This window comes from Poecilia latipinna, unplaced genomic scaffold, assembly GCF_001443285.1.
Source record: "Poecilia latipinna isolate Pla-1442-1.1 unplaced genomic scaffold, P_latipinna-1.0 Scaffold331, whole genome shotgun sequence".
NCBI classification, from domain to species: domain Eukaryota; kingdom Metazoa; phylum Chordata; class Actinopteri; order Cyprinodontiformes; family Poeciliidae; genus Poecilia; species Poecilia latipinna.
Genome location: NW_015112947.1, coordinates 155,229 through 174,087, shown reverse-complemented (window position 1 = coordinate 174,087; position 18,859 = coordinate 155,229). Strand labels below are relative to the sequence as shown.

The following is an 18,859-nucleotide window of genomic DNA, read 5'->3' as shown; positions in this document are numbered from 1 at the left end:
CTGTCCCACTCTGTCCCCTCTCTGTCCCACTCTGTCCCTCTCTGTCCCCTCTCTGTCCCCACTCTGTCCCCTCTCTGTCCCACTCTGTCCCCTCTCTGTCCCACTCTGTCCCGCTCTGTCCTGCTGTAGGATCCATAACTACGTTCCTGTTGTTTCACTGGATGCGTTTACTTCCTGAAACCAAACAGCTGCGTCTTTCTGTGTTTTATGCTGCTGGGAATCTGGTGAAAAGGTTGAATCTGCAGGACAGAATCACATATTTAAATGTGTTTAAGCTGATTGAACATCAGGATTTATTGTTCGGCGTTAAAAACTGTCTGCATATTTACACAAAACAATAATTGTGAGTGCAGATGAAGTTGATTTGGGTCCACTCTAAGGAACAAACAGCTGAGCTGCACTGACGTGGCTCTGGGTCTCTTTACTGCAAAGCCAGATAGCGCTGCATACCTCCATGATGTGCTGATTGTCCTGGTCACATGCGCTGCTGCCTGCGGCTCTGTTCAGCTGAGCAGTGGGACAGACGGGAATGCTTGTCGTCTTCTTCAAGCTTTTAGCTGCAGATCAAATCGGTTGGACGTCTGAGACTTTCTCTGGTTTTAGTTTCACACATTATTCACCACCATGGGATCTTTGAATACCAAAGAGAAAAATTCATCTTCGCAAAATATTGGCCCAAGTCATTTTTTTCTAAAAGATGATTTTGGAGGAAAAAAAACATATCAACAAAGAGACGGTGTGCATTTTGCCGTTTATCCCTGTTCTGGGATGCCTCTGCCATAATTATTTCCTGTATAACTACCTGCTTAAAGATGAACAGTAGCGCCCTCTTCTGGATGGAGGCCACTCTACAACACTGACAGGTCAATCTAAGTGGATGTCATCAGTTAATTGAATGGAACAGATTTATAAACTATTAATCCACAGTTGATCATTTGTTTACATCTCTGATTTAAAGTTTTATTTCTAATCAAAGTCAGTTGTATTTTCTGAGATCTCGGTACGTCCACATGAACACGGGGCGTCATTTTCTCTCTGAAACTCATTTCCAAAAATACCTCTAACGTTCCCTGAAGAAACATTTTTGTGAAGACGAATAAAATGCTCCCATTCTTTAAAACATTTCGAGTTTCAAATCGTCATATTTTCTTCTCCTCATGGTATGCATCCTTCAGCTCATATTTGCAGCAGCGACACAAACCAGTGACAAACTGGTTTAAACCCACTGGGTTAAATGTTAAAACTGGTGAACTGCTGCAGGGTGTGGTAACACTGTATTTGAAGGGGGGTGAATAAGACTGTCATGACACCTTCATAAACATGACATAACACCTGTCATAAACATGACATAACACCTGTCATAAACATGAATAAGCCTTCATGAATATTAATGACTGTTGTCATAAAGCGTCATTCGGTAAATTATGACACTTTTAATACAAAGTTGACATTATTCAAAATGTCTTTGTTATGACAACTTGACATTAACCAAGAAATCATTACTGATATAAATTTGTTATAAAAGTATTAATGATTGCACTTTAAAAATGAGGTAACTTTATGTTATTAAAGGTAAAGTTTAAACAGTAATGATTTCCTGGTTAATGTCAAGTTGTCAAACAAAGAAATTTTTAATAATGTCAACTTTGTATTAAAAGTGTCATAATTTACCAAATGACGCTTTATGACAACAGTCATAAATATTCATGAAGGCTTATTCATGTTCATGACAGGTGTTATGACATGTTTATTACAGTGTCATAACAGTCTTATTCACCTCCCTTCAAATAAAGTGTTACCCAGGGTGTTTCTGCAGAGAAGACGACTCTGGTTTCTCCTGAACAGATTCCAGATTTCCAGATAAATTTCTCTGCTGTAGAAATCTGTGTTCAGCTGCAAACCAGATTATTCTTCATAACTGAAACGGTCTGCCTGGTTTGCACAGCTTTGATTAAATTAAGCCTCAGCTGAAAGATAACGATCCCATGTAAACAGACTGAGGCCTTCTGCTGCTTTCCGACATGGAGAGGAAACTTCCTGTTTATGCTGACACTTTCTGTTTTTTCTCTGCAGGTATCGCCTTCACAGACTTGCCAGTAAGTACCAGCTTCTGTTTTGTTTTCTTCTTTACTAATGGTTTATTTGGCTGTTTCAAGTCTAAAACAGATGTTGTTCTTTTCTGGATGCATCAAGAAGTTTCTTGTATTCTGTGGTTTTGATGACGACTTGGGGATTTTTAGTTCAGTTTAGTTCTGGTTACTGACCTCTGGCTCTGGTCAGCTGTTGGATCACAACGTGCTGAGATCCACAAGCTGGAAGTGATGAATTTTTAATGAATCCTTTTTGTTTTATTTATTAGTATTTCCAGTTTTTTGTTGAACTAAAAGCTCTTTGCTCTTTTATTTCTTAAAAGTCCAAATAAACAGAATCTGTTGGACTCTGGGGAGCCATCATCACTCTGAACTACGGAAGCCCAGAGGAGTGCGTTGGTCAAAAAGAAACCAGATTTTTCCAAAAATGAAAAATTCATGAGCAGCAGTTTCTCACCAATGAGTTAAAACTCCTACTTAAACAATTGAAAAGTGTTTATAACCTCTTTAACGTTAATTTATAAGCTAAGTTGATGGTGGAATATTGTCTCTTTGTGCTTCTGCTTGATGCAGAAAACAGGAAAGTTTTTGCTGTTTTTCTGCTTCCAGCTTGCATTTCGTTACATAAATAATTAAAAATCACTTTATTCTTCACTGTGGTCTCATGAATTGTGGTGATAAATGTTTAAATCTTTGTTCTGTACAATTTTGATATTTTCTGAAAACTTAAGCTCCAAGTCTTGTTTGCGTCAGTTGAGTTGTTGGAAATGACATTTATGAGCCGTGATCAAATCAAAGCAGCTCCAACCTAAAAGATGTTATTTAAAGGGGCATTTCCTTACTGCAGATTATAAAAATATTATTCTTGGTATGTAGCGGCTCCACGTCATAAGTAACTTTTTCCAGAAAAATAGACATGAATTTCATAAACGAGTATGAAAACCCCAGAGGATCACTGCATGGCCCAGTGGGAATTAGTCTCTGCGTTTGTCTGAAACTGAAAGTTTAGAGATTTTATTGCCCTTTTTTTACTCCTCCTGCTGCTTTGTTATGGTGAGGAACTCCTGCATGAGCAGGCCGAGTCCTTTGACATTCATGCATTCATTAACTGAGCTGAGAATGAGAAGGTTTTTTTCTCCTGCATGCTCTGTGAAAACACAGAGTCTGTTTTCTCAGAGAAGAAGTCGCCTCGGCCCCAACAGTGATCTATTGAGCTGCACAACAGACTTGGCTCTGAGCCTGACATTCATGTTCCTCCAGAGTTGTGCAGTGAAGTGCGTCACCTCGGCACGGCTGACCTTTCTGGCAGCTGATCCGTGACAAAGACGAGTGTGACGGACGGAGACGCGTCCAGCTTTTCTTCACTGCATTTATGCTGCATTGGATTTTGCTTCAGGAGTCGATTTTGTTCTGGTTGGAAAACCAGTCAGATTTATTATTGGCTGAGCTGCTTTTAGCAAAACAGGACTATATTAATGTATTTATCTCACTCCTAATGAGATAAATACTGAGATTTTAAGGTTGTTTTATGCGTTTCTTATTCCGTAGTTTTGTTTTTTATTCCTGTCTTTATATCTTCAACATGCCAATGAGATGGAAATTCTCCATCTGGCTATAATCTCATGTATTTACATGTAAATGTTTGTTAATATGTTTTGTCCCATTTTTAGAAATAAATGTAAACAAGTGAAGCTCATGTGGTTTGATGAAAAGCAAACTAAGAGTGCAAATGTGCAACTTTTTCTGTATTTTCTGCACAGCAGCCATATTGGATTCTGAACCTCCAGCTTTCCCAGTCTGAATTCCCACTATTCCAAGATTCCTTCTGGGATCTTGGAAAGTCTCATTTTTGAGTACAAATGTTCCTGTTCTGATTTTAAGAAAATTTAATTCCTGCCTGATCTATTATTGAAATGTAGAAAATAACATGGATATTTAAAGGACATTTTAGGCCCTTTTTATAAACTATAGAGTAGAAAAAACAAATATAGTGTGAAAACTTGTGCTTAATTTTGCTTTGAAAAAGGTTAATTTGGGCTCCATAAATATGCATCAGCATGTGAACTTCCTTACAATATCACAGTTTCCTGACAGAAGATCTACACCAAACATTTTTCATTCTGTATAATTACCACTCCTGACCATTTTTTCTCATCTCTCCCAGTTTTATTTTTGGATTTTATGCTGAATATATATGTATTTTTAGGGTTAATTGTAGTGAAAATGTTATTTCCTCAGTTTTCCTCTTTCCTGTTTTTCCTTCTCATTACTTCCTGTTTTGATTTATTGTCTAGATCAAATTCCTAAGTTTCCTCCACTTCTACCTACATTTAACCCGTCATTCTGTGTCCGTCCTCTGCAGCCAAACCTGTACCCGACCGTCGGCCTGCAGACGCCAGGCGAGGTGGTGGACGCGAACTTCGGCCAGCACCCGTTTGTTTTTGACATCGAGGACTACATGCGAGAGTGGAGGACGAAGATCCAGGCCCAGATCGACAGATGCCCCATCGGAGAGCGGGAGGGCGAGTGGCAGTCCATGATCCAGAAGTAAGGGGGTTAAAACACCAAACTGTTTTAAAACGGCTTTAAAATCCTTTTCTGGACGTTTTATCAGAACTGTTGTCATGTAAAAACTCATGGGACCATCAGAATTTAAATCATTGATCATAATAGTTGTTTTTTTAGTTGCTGATAGTTGACGGTCACGTCTGTTTGGTGCTTTATTGTAACATTTTCCTAAAGTGGGCGGGTCTCACCCTGCCTTCGTGGTTTCTGTTTTACAGTGCAGACATCACACTGCAAAAACACAAAGTCTTACCAAATATTAGTCTAATTTCTAGTGCAAATATCTTGGTCCACTTGAAATGAGAGAAATGATCTGAGAAACTGTTCAGCAAGACATAGGAGCTTGTTTTAAGTCAATGATTCCTTAATACTGATGAACAAATCGTTTCACTGGCAGATTATCTCAATTATAACGAGATTATTTTCCCATATTATAATGAAATAACGGAATGAATTATTCCATTATTGGAAATAAAACATTTTTGAATTGACATGAAGAAGCAGTTGAAAGTTGATTCACCTTTGAACCCGTGCTGCTTGTTGACACAAAATGGCTGCTGGCTGGTGTGACAGATATTTATCACTTTTGTTTCTGTGGAAGCTTTCTCCCTGCTTTTGTCCAAACAAAAACATTTTCATCTGCTGCTGATTCAGATAGAAAACATATTAGCGGTATTATGTCTTATATATAATACTTATTTTCCATTAGTGATGCAGTTATCTGCTAATTTAATGAAGCTTCATCCTTTAAACTCCCTGACTGAACATTTCATTTCTCTAATCTGTCGTTTCAAACATCATAAACTTTTACTGATTCCTGCAGGAACAGCAGATGGTTTAAATGTTTCTGGGTAGATTTAGCAACAAGCCGCTAAGTTTCTCTGGCTCGACTACATGGGGGAGGTTTTTATGGTTATATTTTTTTTAAAGATCAATAGTTGTGATTCATCCTGAAGCAGAAGATTAAACTACTGAGGCTAAACAATCAGAGGAGGAAACAGTCAAATTGTTCTGTTCTGGATGTTTCAGAGGTTCTTTGTTCAGTTTCCTGGTTGTTAAAATGTTTTATAACTTTTCCCTGGTTATTATGTTGTAGCTGGAGTTGAGCATTTCCAGCCTGCTGCTGCTCAGATGACATGAATTCAGTCTGATGTTGTCAGACCTGCTGGACTGATGGGATTAGTCTGCTGCTGCAGTGACGGCTGGTCCTGAACGGATTAAATCTCCACTTGGTGCAGATTTCAGCTGGAAGGGATGCAGGCTTTGTTTTTAGCAGAAACGTCGGTTTGCAGGCTGGTGCAAACAGACAACATGTTCTAGTAACACAAAGAGGAAAACTTTTAGTCTCTAAGAGAAGATTCTGTGAAGAAATGTAAGAAATCAGCTGGTCGGTTTGGTTGAAACAACGTGGAAGTGAGAACAAATGCAGACTTTCCTTTGCCTGCAAACTGACTTCCTGTTTTTAATGGGTCTGTTTTTCAGCTGTTATGTGCTTGTAGTCTTCCTGTAGACCAATAGAAAAGGTTCATTCTAGTTTCTGCTTTCAGTTTCATTCTTTTTAGAGTAAATCAGAAAATCTCTTCATGCCACTGTGGCTCAAAATCCAAAACATGAGCCTTCAGGTTCTGAAATGGTCAAATAAATCCCATGAGTGACATGAAGGTGGCTTCACTTCCTGGTGATGGCAAAATAATTCAACTACAGCGTCTAAAGATCAATAAACTTTTAATTTCTAACAAACATTTAACACTGGAAGTGGAAGACATTTCACATATCCTAAATAAATAAACACATCGTCCTTTAAAAAAGTTTGTAGCTGGAATCAATGCAGCAGACTGAAAACTTTCATGACTCAGTTTTTGGTAGAGAAAAAGAGAAACGAGAAACAAATGGAAATTATTGTGTGTATTTTTAATCTATTCAATNAATCNATCTTTATTCCAGACACAATAGTGAAAAAAAGGTAACAAACAAACAAAATATCCAATTAATTGATTTATTGCGCCAGGCTTGGTTTTAAACTCCTCTTGTGAAAACCGCTCTGTCCGCGGGGCCCAGAGCGGGGCCACACTGACGCTCTCAGCTCTAATAAACAGCTGATATCTGTTGCAACACTCAGCAGGAAACTCCACCGTCTCTTCAGCTCTGGACTGGAATAATCTCAGACGTGACGTCATTCCTCCATCTGAGGCTTCGGCCTCCCTACAGACCTAAAGGAGTTTCATCGGGCCTTTCTAACCTCTGAGTCTGTCTGGTTTCTCTGCAGAATGGTGGCTTCGTACCTGGTGCACCACAGCTACTGCGCCACCGCCGAAGCCTTCGCCAAGTCCACCGACCAGGCCGTGCACGAGGAACTCGCCTCCATCAAAAACAGACAGAGTGAGTTTCTCCTGGTTTTAGCTGAAACCTGGCAGCAGCTCAGGAAACGTTCTCCTTCCCCCCGGGTCCGTCACACCTGGTCCAGGTAACCGGTGCTGCAGGTTCCTCTGAATCCTGCTGACGGCTCGACTGGCTGCCTGGAGTCCTTGAAAATGCTTGAATTTCAATTCTGTGTTTTCAAGGTTGTTAAAGTCTTGATTTTTTGCATAAAACCTTTGAATGTGTTTAATATTCAAAAGATGCAGTTTTGACATAAAATACAAAGTTTGATAAAAAGCCTAAATTTACATTTGAACCCAGATATTTTCATACACTGAATAATTTATTTTTTTCACTTGTCTGACATTAAATCAGACTAAACTTTTCTTCCTTTAGGTCTGTTAAAATTACCAGAATATTTTATTTTTGCTAAATGCCAGAAAACTTTGTAAGAACAATTTTTATATATATTTTTGTAACTTTATTTTTTTGTGTTGAAGCATTTAATTTGAACAGGAAGGTCATTTACTTTAACACGATTTGTTTGGATTGTTTAACATAAAGAATATGAATTATTACTAATAGTTCAATTAAATCAGAGTTTTGTTGTCAGAATAATCAGGTGTGTGACAGACATTTCAAAACATAAAATTTAAATTTACCTTGTCCATTGTCCACATTAGTAATGACGGTAATAAATTATGTCATTTATTTGTGAATTGAAATGGTGTTTTTTGTAAGAGCGTTTGGGTTTTTTATCTCCAGGTGTTGTTGCTTACTTTATATTCTTGAAAAGCTCTTAAATGTCCTGTGGGAAAAGTGAACAAACTCCGACTTGAATCGGTTTAAAAACATCTAAAACACGAACAGGTTGATAACTATTTGAATGGAAACAAAGGAAAGTGTCTCATTGACCGTTTGTTGGTTGCAGAGATCCAGAAGTTGGTGTTGTCGGGTCGAATGGGCGAAGCCATCGAGACCACCCAGCAGCTCTACCCCAACCTCCTGGAGAGGAACCCAGACCTCCTCTTTATGCTCAAGTACGACTCAGAGGAGCTTTTTGTAAAATAACCAAAATGGATGCAGATCCTGATTCTATGCTCAAACCAGAACTTCTCCTGAAGAACCTGATGTTAAACGTTATCTGTCAGAAGCATCAGTAGTCTAACTGTCGTCTCCTTGATCGCCCTCTGTGTCTCCAGGGTGAGGCAGTTCATAGAGATGGTGAACGGGACGGACAGCGAGGTCAGGTGTCTGGGAGGACGCAGCCCCAAGTCTCAGGACAGTTACCCCGGCTCCCCCCGGCCCTTCAGCAGCCCCAGCCACAAAGCCAGCAGCTCCCAGCCCTACCTCACAGGTACGCCCCCTGCTGGGCGCCGCAGGTTTACTGGTTATCCTTCAGGATCCCCATAAGCTGCGATGACAGATTTAACATACAGAGCCATAAAAAATTAATTACAACAACAAAACCCTTGGATTACTATTCTCTCCTTGTTGAGAATATTGGTGGAGGGTTAGAGTTAGTTAGTTAACCCTAACCCTGCTGCCATGTCATGGACTTTTATCCACCTGGAGATCCTCCTGAGGGACATAAAAATAAGTTTCCAGTTGCAGAAAAAGGATTTTCTGTTTAATATTTTCAAGCTGATGTTTTTCTTGTTTTCCTCTGCAGGGTTTGACAGTAACTGCTGTAACGGCGTGACGTCCAGTAAGAGCCACAGCTCCTCCCCCCACAGTCACAAGCCCTGCCCCCCCAGCTCTGGCTCCGCCCTCCAGGGCTCTGACGTCAGCCTGAACGGCAGCCGCAGCCAGCAGCCCATCACCAGGTACGACCTCTGACCCCTGTTCAGCCCTACATTTTTTTTCTGAACTTGTCTGGGGGCGGAGTTACGCTTTCTTTCACAGAGGGATCATTTTCACTTTAAATTATCTCAGATGAGATCTCGGGTTTCTCCCTAATTCTCTGGAACGCTGAGGCAGAATCGACTCCTGTGAGCAGCGACGCCGTTCTCACTCCACTTCCTGTTTCCCCTCAGTAACGATGTGGACATGGAGGTCGACCACTTCACCAACGGCGTGACCGAGTCCTCCTCCAACGGCTTCCTGAACGGAACCTCCAAACACGCCACGGAGCCCGACGACTGCGACGCAGACATGGGTGGGTTCGATGCTTAAACGCAACATTCGTCATCCGTGCTGCTGCCTGGTTCCTGTCGAGAGTTTCGGTCCTGATTAATGAAGCTTTCTATGTTAGCAGCTTCTTTTCCAGCATCAGAATGTAACGACGAGCCGCTTGTAAGCTACTCCATACACAACGAAACAACAGAAACCGTTTGGTCACAGCTGCAAAGCTTCTCCAAACCCTGGACTGTAAAGGCTCCAAATCACTGAGCTGACGTGTAAAATCTGCATGTCTTGCATGGCGGACCGGCCGCGGTTCTGCAGAGGTGGAGTCGGCCCAGTCCAAGAGGCAGCTGTGTGGCGGGAGCCAGGCGGCCATCGAGAGGATGATCCACTTCGGCAGGGAGCTGCAGAGCATGAGCGAACACCTCCGCCGGGAATGCGGCAAGAACTCCGCCAACAAGAAGATGCTGAAGGTTCGGAAACCGAACCCGGTTATTTACCGCACTTCCTCTGACTATTAACTAAATGTCAACATTTTTCACAGAAAAAGTGTTTTTACAATGTGAAGAAACAGGAAAAAAAGACATAATGCAGCAAATATTTTGGACAAACTTCTTTAAAATAAAACCACAATATTACTTTTGTTGAAATCAGGAGTTTTTAAATCCATCTGGAGATTCAACAGACGAGTAGAAAACATCCACAACATGAGCAGCAACGATGAAGCATGAACCCTGATCTTCATGTAGATAGATGATGGTTCTGCAGAACCTGGTCGTGTTCTGATGTTAGAACCTCTGTGTTCTGATCCAGTCTCTTCTTCTTCTTGTGTTCTGCTGCAGGATGCGTTCAGCCTGCTGGCGTACTCCGACCCCTGGAGCAGCCCGGTGGGCTACCAGCTGGACGCCGTTCAGAGGGAGCCGGTCTGCTCCACTCTCAACAGTGCAATACTAGGTAGGTCCGCTCTGACCGGGCCGGAACCGGAGGGGTCCGCTCTGACCGGGCCGGAACCGGAGGGGTCCGCTCTGACCGGAGGGGTCCGCTCTGACCGGGCCGGAACCGGAGGGTCCGCTCTGACCGGACCGGATCTGGGGCATCCGACTGATCAGGAGTAGTGTGCTATTATAGAGCTTCAGATGTCAATTATTTTACTAATTGATTATTCTGATGATTGATCAGAACATTTGACATTCCTTTAACCATTGAAGTTTTAGCACCAATTTTTTCCTTACTCTGCCATAAAGACCAGATTTATGGCTGTAAAAACTTTAGCAAAGCATAAAACCTCATTTAAACGTCGAGCAGCAGAATGAGAGAAAAGCTCTGCATGATATAAACTACAGGCGACATATTGAGCCCAAATCTGGAGTTTTGTTGTTTTAATTCATTGTTTTTCTCTTCTTCTGTGTTTTTGTCTGCAGAGACTCACAACCTCCCGAAGCAGCCCCCCCTGGCTCAGGCCGTGGGCCAGGCCGCCCAGTGCCTCGCCATCATGGCACGAACTGGCATCGGCTCCTGCGCCTTCGCCTCTGTGGACGATTACCTGCACTAGCCACATGTACACACACACACACACACACACACACACGTTCTGAAGGCTCATCCAGAAAGCTTCCTCCCCTCGCTGCTGGAGAACCCGGCGGGGTCAGAGGTCGTTTCTGGATGGACCTTCAGAGATCGCCACATTAAAACGAACCGACCACCTCCATCGTCGTAAATAATAACCTTCACCCTGGTCTCTCAGAGGCGGCCATGTTTGCATCCTTCTGACAGGGAGGGGAAGTGGGGGGTTGGCTTTCAAAATAAAAGAAATACTCTGAGGCGAACTCGTGACTCGAAGCCGAAACACAAAAAAACCTGGATCAAACTTTAAAAAAGAAAAAAGGCTCTCAGTGAGCGCTGAGGAGCGCTCCGCCGCAGCCAATCGCAGCCCTCCACCCTCTCTGCACCCCCCGCCCTCCACTCACCCGGGACGCGGCGCAGGCCCGGCGATTTGGACTCGGGACTTCGAGGAAGCTGGAGAGAATCTGCAAGTCTCGACTTTCCCGTTTTTAATCTTCTGTTTAGTTTTTTGTTTTTTCTTTTGAGCAGTTTGTGGGTAGGGGGCGCTGTGGAGGCGGGTCACCTGCCGCCTCCTTTTTTGGTTTTAGTTTGTTTTCCCAGGTTTACAAGGCATGGTGCAGACCATAATGATGATTATTATTATTCTAATTATCATTATAATTATTGTTACTTGCATTCACAGTATATTTGTTGAGCGCCAGCCGGAGCGAGTTCCACCGACTTATTATAATAAAGGTCCCGATTCCACCGACTCCCCAGTGACCAGCGTGTGTACATGTAAACGTTTCTATATTACAAAGTGGAAATATATCAATAGAGCGACATATTTAGTTACCAAAATAATAAAAAGAGAGAGAGAAACCTTTAGTACTTTTCCTGACACCAGCAGACCCCTGAAGCAGGCTGGTTGTGTCGTTTTTTCTGTTCGACTCCAGGGTTTCTGAGCAGGCAGTAAAGGGACGACTACATCAGGCCCAGAGCTCTCGGCTGTGAAGCTGTTTAAAGCCAACGTTTGTTTTCCTGGTTTATTTTCTGCTTTTTGACCCCGAAGAACTCAGGAGCCACAGTGACGTTTAGTTTCTTCTCCAACCAATCAGCTGATGTGCCTCATGAACCCGGTTTGGATCAGAACCCGGTTTGGATCAGAACCCGGTTTGGATCGGAACCGACAGACCTGAGGCCTGTACTCCCAGGCAGGATTACTGTTTAACGGACTTTAAGTTTCACATTTTTTCCAAGAAAGGGCACACTTCCACCTTATTGTTTGAAAAATATGCAAAACTGTAGAGAAAATAAAAATGTCTTGAAACCTTAAATGAAAACAAAAGTTAACTTAATCTGATCTTACAAGTTCAAAATGTGGTTAAAAGAAATTATTTTAAAAATCCCACTGGGTCTCCAGCCTGTTGTTCTTAATCTCTTAAATTATTAGGAGGATCTGAAAGTTACCAAAATAATCTAAACAATTAAAAATGTAAAAATTACAGATTTTGGTCCCAAACTAACTTGAGTATTTCCCAACTGCCTAAAATAAAAACTGAATTCATCAAATTCATCATAAATGGCCACAATGTGTAGTAATGTAACAAAATTTGACTTCAAAATCTAATAAAACATCTTTAAGCCACATTATTTAATGCAGAATGGGATAAAATCATAGGAACTATTTTGTGCCGATCAGCTCTTTGTAATAATATGATGCATTATTTAATAAACCACAAACCAGAGTTTGTGTTCATCCTGATTATTATATTTCTAATAATGATCAAGTTGTTTAAATTTAAGCTTTGAACAAAAAACGCTGAACTTTTGGTCATTTAGTTTTCAGACTCTTGGCCAAAACACTTCATGTCAAATTTAATATGTTGTTAAAATGAGAAACTTTTTTGTTTTAAATGAGTTTTTCATCTTGTAATGATCCTGAATTTATTCCATCCTCTGATGGTTTGATGCTTCTGTACGTCACTATCCGGCCAACACTAGTTACTTATATGATGATGATAAATTAACAAGAGGCTGAGAGACGTATTTAATTTAGTTTTTAGTTTACTGGAGGTGCATCTCTACATAAATCAACATTTAAATTAAATGCATCACGTTCATGTTTATTCTGAATAGTTAACAAAATCATAGAAATAAAAACAATAAAGTTTGAATTAATCCTGCTCCAAAGCACAGATCTCAGGTCTGAAAGTTGAAGCAAATCCAAAGGAAATTCATGAAGGATGACATTTTATCTTTGAGGTTTTAAAACTGCAGATTAAAGAATCTGATCATAAACATCTGGATTCATCAGCTGTCAGTCCAACACAGCGTAGATCTAGATGAGCCTTCATATAGAAGCAGCAGCTCCAGAAAAATGAAACCATCTCTTCTTTGAATCAAACATCCAGTTTCTGACGGCAGTGATGAGATTTAACTGACTGGAAAGCACGGTGGTGGCAGTATCATGTTCTGAAAACAGGAGCAGGAACAAATCCTTTCCTAAAACCCGACGGGTCGCCTGAAAGTTCAGCGACTTTAAACCAACCAGTTCTGGAAGGAAACGGCTCCGCTGTGTTTTAATCCGTCTGGTTCCCAGAACTCATCCAGGTGGAACTAATCTGTTCTGTTTCATCTTCTGTTTTCCTCATTTTTATCCTCATTTTTTGCAGCTCACAAGCAGTGAAAAAAAAAAAGAAATCTTTAGACGAAGTGTCTTGTCTCTTTCTAAGGTCTGAACCTATGCATGCCATAGTAAAGTGGTGGTAAGATCCAGCTAGATGTCTCCTTTCTTTTGGTTCTCCTCCTTTTAGCCAGGAAGATGTCAACCAGTAAGTTGTCCACTGCTGACTGTGTGTCCATTTGGAGATGATTAAAAAATGTGCAATTTGTGTGAGGGTGAAAAGATTTATATTAAAAACAACCATGATGATGATGAGAGCAACTTGTGTGGATGCTGCATGAGGCCGGAGGCGAGAACTCTGTTCAGCTTAATCCCAGAAATAATCCAGAAAAATCCCTTCATGAAGCTCTGCATAATGAAACCAGACAGAAATGATTTTAACTGACACGTTGCTCTTCTGAAAATAGAAAAACTCACTTGTTTAAATTGAGTTTTTTTCCTTCAAAGATTCTCTGAATGAATTGCTGTATTGCCAGAAATCTCAGTTGCTGAATTGTTGCTCAGTTAGCATCAAGCTAACAGACATTTAAGCTACAATGCTAAAATATATTTTATAAATCTGTCCGTGCATCGATGGCTGTTTAGGCTGACAGATGAATTATGCTCAAACTGATGGATAAAACTGTTTAAAGAGGAAATGTTAACATTTTCCTGTACGGTTTTCTTTCCATCTTTCATGCTGAAGGTTAATATTTGCAAAGATGCTGCTGCTGCAAGATTTCCAAACTTTTTGAGCCAATTTTTAGTAAACTACAAAACTTTATGAATTAGTTGTAATAACCTTTCCTTTAACGGTAACGTTGCTGGATGATAGAATAAAATTGTCCCTGAAATTACTGTGATAAACTATATTATTGTTTTGAGACCATTTTCAAGTAATATATTAATAATGACATAATGTAAGTTCAAAGACTCCGAAAGCTGGAAAATATTACAACCAAAAACAAAATAGAAATAAAACATACAACTGAAACATAAAATTCTGATTCTGTAAACAAAATGGCTCTTAAATATTACTAATAATGGAAATGATTGAGCTGATTTTAATTTATCAGGTGATTATTGTGACATGCTAATCATCGGTTGTATGGATCAATGCTGGAATGAAAAAACAGATGGAGTGGAGTCCAAAATTATTCATACCCCTGGAAGATTTAAAGTAATCTGAAATATTATACATTGGTTTATAGTACCAGCAGGAATATTAAAGCACTGACCAGCGAGGACAAATATATTCAATGTTTAATCAAGTACAAAGTATAAAGTTCACCTTTATTATTAAATATTTACATGTCATAAACAGAACCATTAGAACATTTCTCCATGCGAAGCTTCTGGTCCTGAAACGAGGCTTAAAGTCCATCCTGGTTTGTTTCTCTGAAACTTTCAGTTCAGGTGAAGAAGCTCCGGCAGATTCTTCCTCCAGATTTCTGACGGCGGCCATGTTGGATGATTCCTGACGTTCCGGTCAGCTGGTGGGAATCTGCTGCTTGTGGATCCACCTCCTCTTCATCTTCTCTGCTTTAGCTTTCTCCTTAGAGGCTGCAAAAATCAGAGCAGAGGGCAAATTAAAGTCTTTATAGTTAAACGGAACAAGAGAAAATTAAAAAACATTTTAGTTAATAAAAATGGTAATTAATGGGGAAAACTTAACTACCTGGAATTACATCATGCATTTATCAAACAAAACCAAACTTAAACCAAATTTTAGATGAAATATATTTTGCTTTTGTGTTTAGAAGTCGATTTATTAATCTTTCAAATTGACGTGAAGTTGATTTATTTTTCCCAACACGACCGGTTTACGTCAGTTTACGGCCTCCACACTCCTCCAAAATGGCGACAGCAGAAGTTAAAATAAAACTCCAGAGTTAGTTTATTGTTCAACAGTTGAACAAATTTTTGAAAATTGTATCTTTTGTTTACTATTCATTACCCAGTCGATGTAAAACTATTGAATTTGTAACAATGTTTGCAGCTCATTAATGGTGTTTTTGAACGCACCCCAGTCCTTTTTAACAAACTGCACGGCTGCGCTCTTATCCGCCCTCGTCTTGTTCTTCAGGGACAGCATCTCATTATCTGGCAGGAGGAAAACAAAGCGTGAGCCTGAGAGGCAGGAGGTCAGCCTGAAGGCAGAGGATGTCCCCGCCTTGTCCCCGGCGGGACGTCCAGATGGACGCCCCGGAGACACGAGGCGGAACGTTTCTGTAGCAAAGCTCAAATTGAGACAGATCATCGTCTTTGCAGACTTCTGCCACAGAGTGTAGCTTGCACTTTTATAAGTTTTACCAAATAAAACTGAAAATAGCCGTCAGAGGATTCATGTCAGAAAATCCAGAAAAATCTCAACGATCTCTGATTTGAATCACTAAAGTCTGACAGGATCGTCTTCTTACTCGAGCTCCTGCAGCTTCCCGGTCCGTACAATCTGGACTGGATGAAATCCTCCGCCGCCTGCCGCTGGTAGTCGCTCTGCCCTCGATCCGTCGCCGTGGAAACCGTGTAGCTGCCCTTCAGGCTGCGAGGCAGAGCAGCAGAGGAAAGGCATTAATCAATCTGATTTATTTAAAATGAGCAGAAATCCGTTGGGATGGAGAAGAGTTCCTCATTTCACTTCCTGGGTTTTAACAAATGTTTTCACGTATCATCAGACTAACAGGTTTGTTTCTTACTTTCTGACTCCTGAGAGTTTCTTTGTCTTCCTCTTCTTCTTTTCCTCTTCATCTGAGTGAGATCATGAGTTAGTGATGAATAGACATTAATATTTACAATCCAAGAGGATTATACCGTACCTTCATCCTCAGCCGGTTTCTGTTTCCTGAAAGGAAAAAAAAAATGTAAACGTCGAGTGAAACGACAAATGGTTGAATGAGTCTGAGACGTTGACTCACTTTGAAGGAACTGAGTCGATTTCCTCCAACACATCGGCTGAGAGGAGTTTCTTCTTCTGTCAGGGCAACGGAATAAACGTTTTAAAAATTTATTTAAAGTTTCTTTATTCTCTACAAAAATGTTTTGTTTTAAAAAATAATTGAAAAAAGGAGTTAAAATTAAGATGAACTATAACCAGTGTTATCACAATTTTCAGTATCATAAGTTTCCTGAAATCACGTGCCTACATTAACTGGTTAATTTAATTAATGCACTTTTCTTAATAAATACTTTTGTAGGGTTTTTTTTCCCTTAGTTTTTCAAAATAAAACATTAAATCTAATAATAAATCAGATCATATAGCACTGAATAAATATTGTATTTCTAATCTAATAAGACCCACAATGGAAGTTTGTGCTCCAGATTGCAGTAATGGAGTAAAAATGAACTCAATTTATATAAAATATGAACAATTTATGATGCAAAAGAAAAACGCATGCGAGAAGAAAAAAGTTAAACAGACCTTCTGTTCCTGGAAAAACTCCTGTCTCTTCCTCCTCTTCTCCTTCAGCAGCTCCTTCTCTCTGGAAACATAAAACAATTTAAACAAACTCCTATAAGTTTAAACTCGAGTTTAACACATTTCTAATTATTAATAAAATAAGTTAAATTAGACGCTGCCGATGGAACGAGTAACTTAAAATATATTTGACTGTCTTGCAAAGTTGCTCTTTCAGTCTTAATTCCGGTTATTTATCAGATAAATCTCTAAAAGGTGAAATGTATTGGATGGAGTTCTGTGACTCGGTGTAGCTTCGGAGCTAACTGAGTGTTAGCCACCTCCTGGCCGTGTCCAGCGCCAGCTTCAGGCTCTCCACAGCCCGGGCCTTCGAGTCCTCAAAGGTTACTTCCTCCGGCGCCTCGTCGTCACTAGAATCCAGCGCCAAGTTGAAATCACCGACACCTTTTTCATTTTCTGCCTTTTTCTGCAAAGAGGCGCCTTTCCCACGTTGTTTTTTCGCCATGTTGTCCCTCTTTGTCGGCACCCATGGAAGTGACATCATCTCTTCGCGCAGCAGCCTGATGCTGGACAGAAGTCTGGCGGGGAACTTTTGCCCCCTAATGGCGAAAATAAGAACTACAGTAGAAAAAGCGTTTTCATTATGTTTAAATATTTATGAAGTCATCTATTTTCAATAACTTAAAAGTAGTAGATTTTATACAAATTGGTTTACATGTATTTGTCTTTTTATAAATATATTTTCATGTATTTTAAAATAATGAAACCCCAAAGTGGTCTGTTCTATGTGTTCTTCCCTTCTCGTCAGGTTATTATAAGAATTTGCTATTCACCTGGTTAAATAAATACAATAAAAAGTTTATTTTAAATAAAATAATATTAGATAGAACTACACACCAGTTTCTCTGATGTTGAAGGTGTTATTTAAAAATAATGAAATGCAAAAATAATAATTACAAATAATAATAATTACAAATAACTTATAAAATGCACTTTTCTAAAATAAGTATAATTTATTTAACATTAATTATAGTAATTATACATTAATTAATTATAGTAATTGTGTATATATATTTTCAAGATGCTGATATACCTATTTAAATCATTTTTTACACTTTTTAATTTGGATTTTTTTTTCTTATTTTATTTCATTGATGACGGCATTTTTTTCCCCTAATTTATGCTTTTATTCTGAAAGCTGAATAACGTTACCGGAAGTCGCTCTGCAGCTTATTTAGATTAACTTGTCAGCAGCCTCTGCAGAGCGCTTCCATCATCAACAACCACCGGAGCGAATAACGGGACTCCGGGCAAAATGCACCGACTCTTGCTAGTGTTTGTGGCCGCCGCCGGGGTTTCTGGGTTCGGCCTCCCGCGCCGCCTGGATGCCTCCCCGGCGGCCGAGCCTTGCGACGCCCCGCTGCAGTGGGAGGGAAAGTGGGTGGTGTACGACCACAGCACGGGCAGAAACAGCCGGGCCGCGGTCTCCTACGACGGCCAGAACCAGCGGATCCGAGTCCTGCAGCAGCACAAGAAACACACTCCGTGTCAGAGGTACAAACAAGTCATGGTTCGGTGATTAGTTTTAATCTATTATAAATGCTCAAAAAATAAATATCCTTCTAATGTTTTTGTTATTTTAACTAATTGAAATTAATATATACACATTTTTACCCTTAAGTATCAGTTTAAAGTATCTAAAAAAGACCAAATTATATAATAAGGTTGATCAAGTAATATTTCCTATGTCACTGAGCAAGTTTGTATTTTTGTCCCATTTTTGTAATAAAGTTTGAAATAAATAATTCTTATGAAGTCTATATATATATATATATATATATATATATATAAATCCCCTGGTCTCTTTCTTCCTCTGAGCTCGGGTCCTCTACCAGAGGCCTGGGAGCTTGAGGGTTCTCAAGGCTGTGCCTAGAACTGCACATTTCTGGACTGAGATGTCTGATGTTGGTCCTGGGATCTGTTTGAGCCACTGCTCCAGTTTGGGGGTGACTGCCCCGAGGGCCCCGATGACCACAGGCACCACTGTGGTCTTCACCTTCCAGGCCTCCTCCAGTTCCTCTCTGAGGCCCTGGTATTTCT

General features: G+C 40.2%; 3 protein-coding genes across 3 annotated transcripts in view; 2 read left to right on the top strand and 1 right to left on the bottom strand.

The window, feature by feature from the left end:
• ranbp9 (RAN binding protein 9) overlaps window positions 1-13,614 on the top strand; it is a 30,284-nt gene extending 16,670 nt beyond the window's left edge. Inside the window, exons 5-14 of the mRNA XM_015035331.1 lie at window positions 2,074-2,096; window positions 4,453-4,637; window positions 6,922-7,034; window positions 7,945-8,053; window positions 8,216-8,370; window positions 8,686-8,839; window positions 9,050-9,171; window positions 9,459-9,610; window positions 9,980-10,091; window positions 10,559-13,614. Of these exons, the coding sequence (XP_014890817.1) occupies window positions 2,074-2,096; window positions 4,453-4,637; window positions 6,922-7,034; window positions 7,945-8,053; window positions 8,216-8,370; window positions 8,686-8,839; window positions 9,050-9,171; window positions 9,459-9,610; window positions 9,980-10,091; window positions 10,559-10,689 (1,256 nt within the window). The 3' untranslated portion in view covers window positions 10,690-13,614. The remainder of the gene's footprint in view (window positions 1-2,073; window positions 2,097-4,452; window positions 4,638-6,921; window positions 7,035-7,944; window positions 8,054-8,215; window positions 8,371-8,685; window positions 8,840-9,049; window positions 9,172-9,458; window positions 9,611-9,979; window positions 10,092-10,558) is intronic.
• A 977-nt stretch (window positions 13,615-14,591) lies between these two features.
• On the bottom strand, window positions 14,592-17,381 carry nol7 (nucleolar protein 7). Its single transcript, XM_015035332.1, has 8 exons — window positions 17,080-17,381; window positions 16,763-16,823; window positions 16,260-16,315; window positions 16,161-16,186; window positions 16,041-16,092; window positions 15,765-15,886; window positions 15,370-15,447; window positions 14,592-14,907 (listed from the first exon to the last, which is right to left on the bottom strand). The coding sequence occupies exons 1-8, from the start codon at window positions 17,301-17,303 to the stop codon at window positions 14,834-14,836; spliced, it is 693 nt and encodes a 230-aa protein (XP_014890818.1). The 5' UTR covers window positions 17,304-17,381; the 3' UTR covers window positions 14,592-14,833.
• A 608-nt stretch (window positions 17,382-17,989) lies between these two features.
• Window positions 17,990-18,859, top strand: part of epdr1 (ependymin related 1) — an 8,420-nt gene continuing 7,550 nt past the window's right edge. Inside the window, exon 1 of the mRNA XM_015035329.1 lies at window positions 17,990-18,313. Within this exon, the coding sequence (XP_014890815.1) occupies window positions 18,075-18,313 (239 nt within the window). The 5' untranslated portion in view covers window positions 17,990-18,074. The remainder of the gene's footprint in view (window positions 18,314-18,859) is intronic.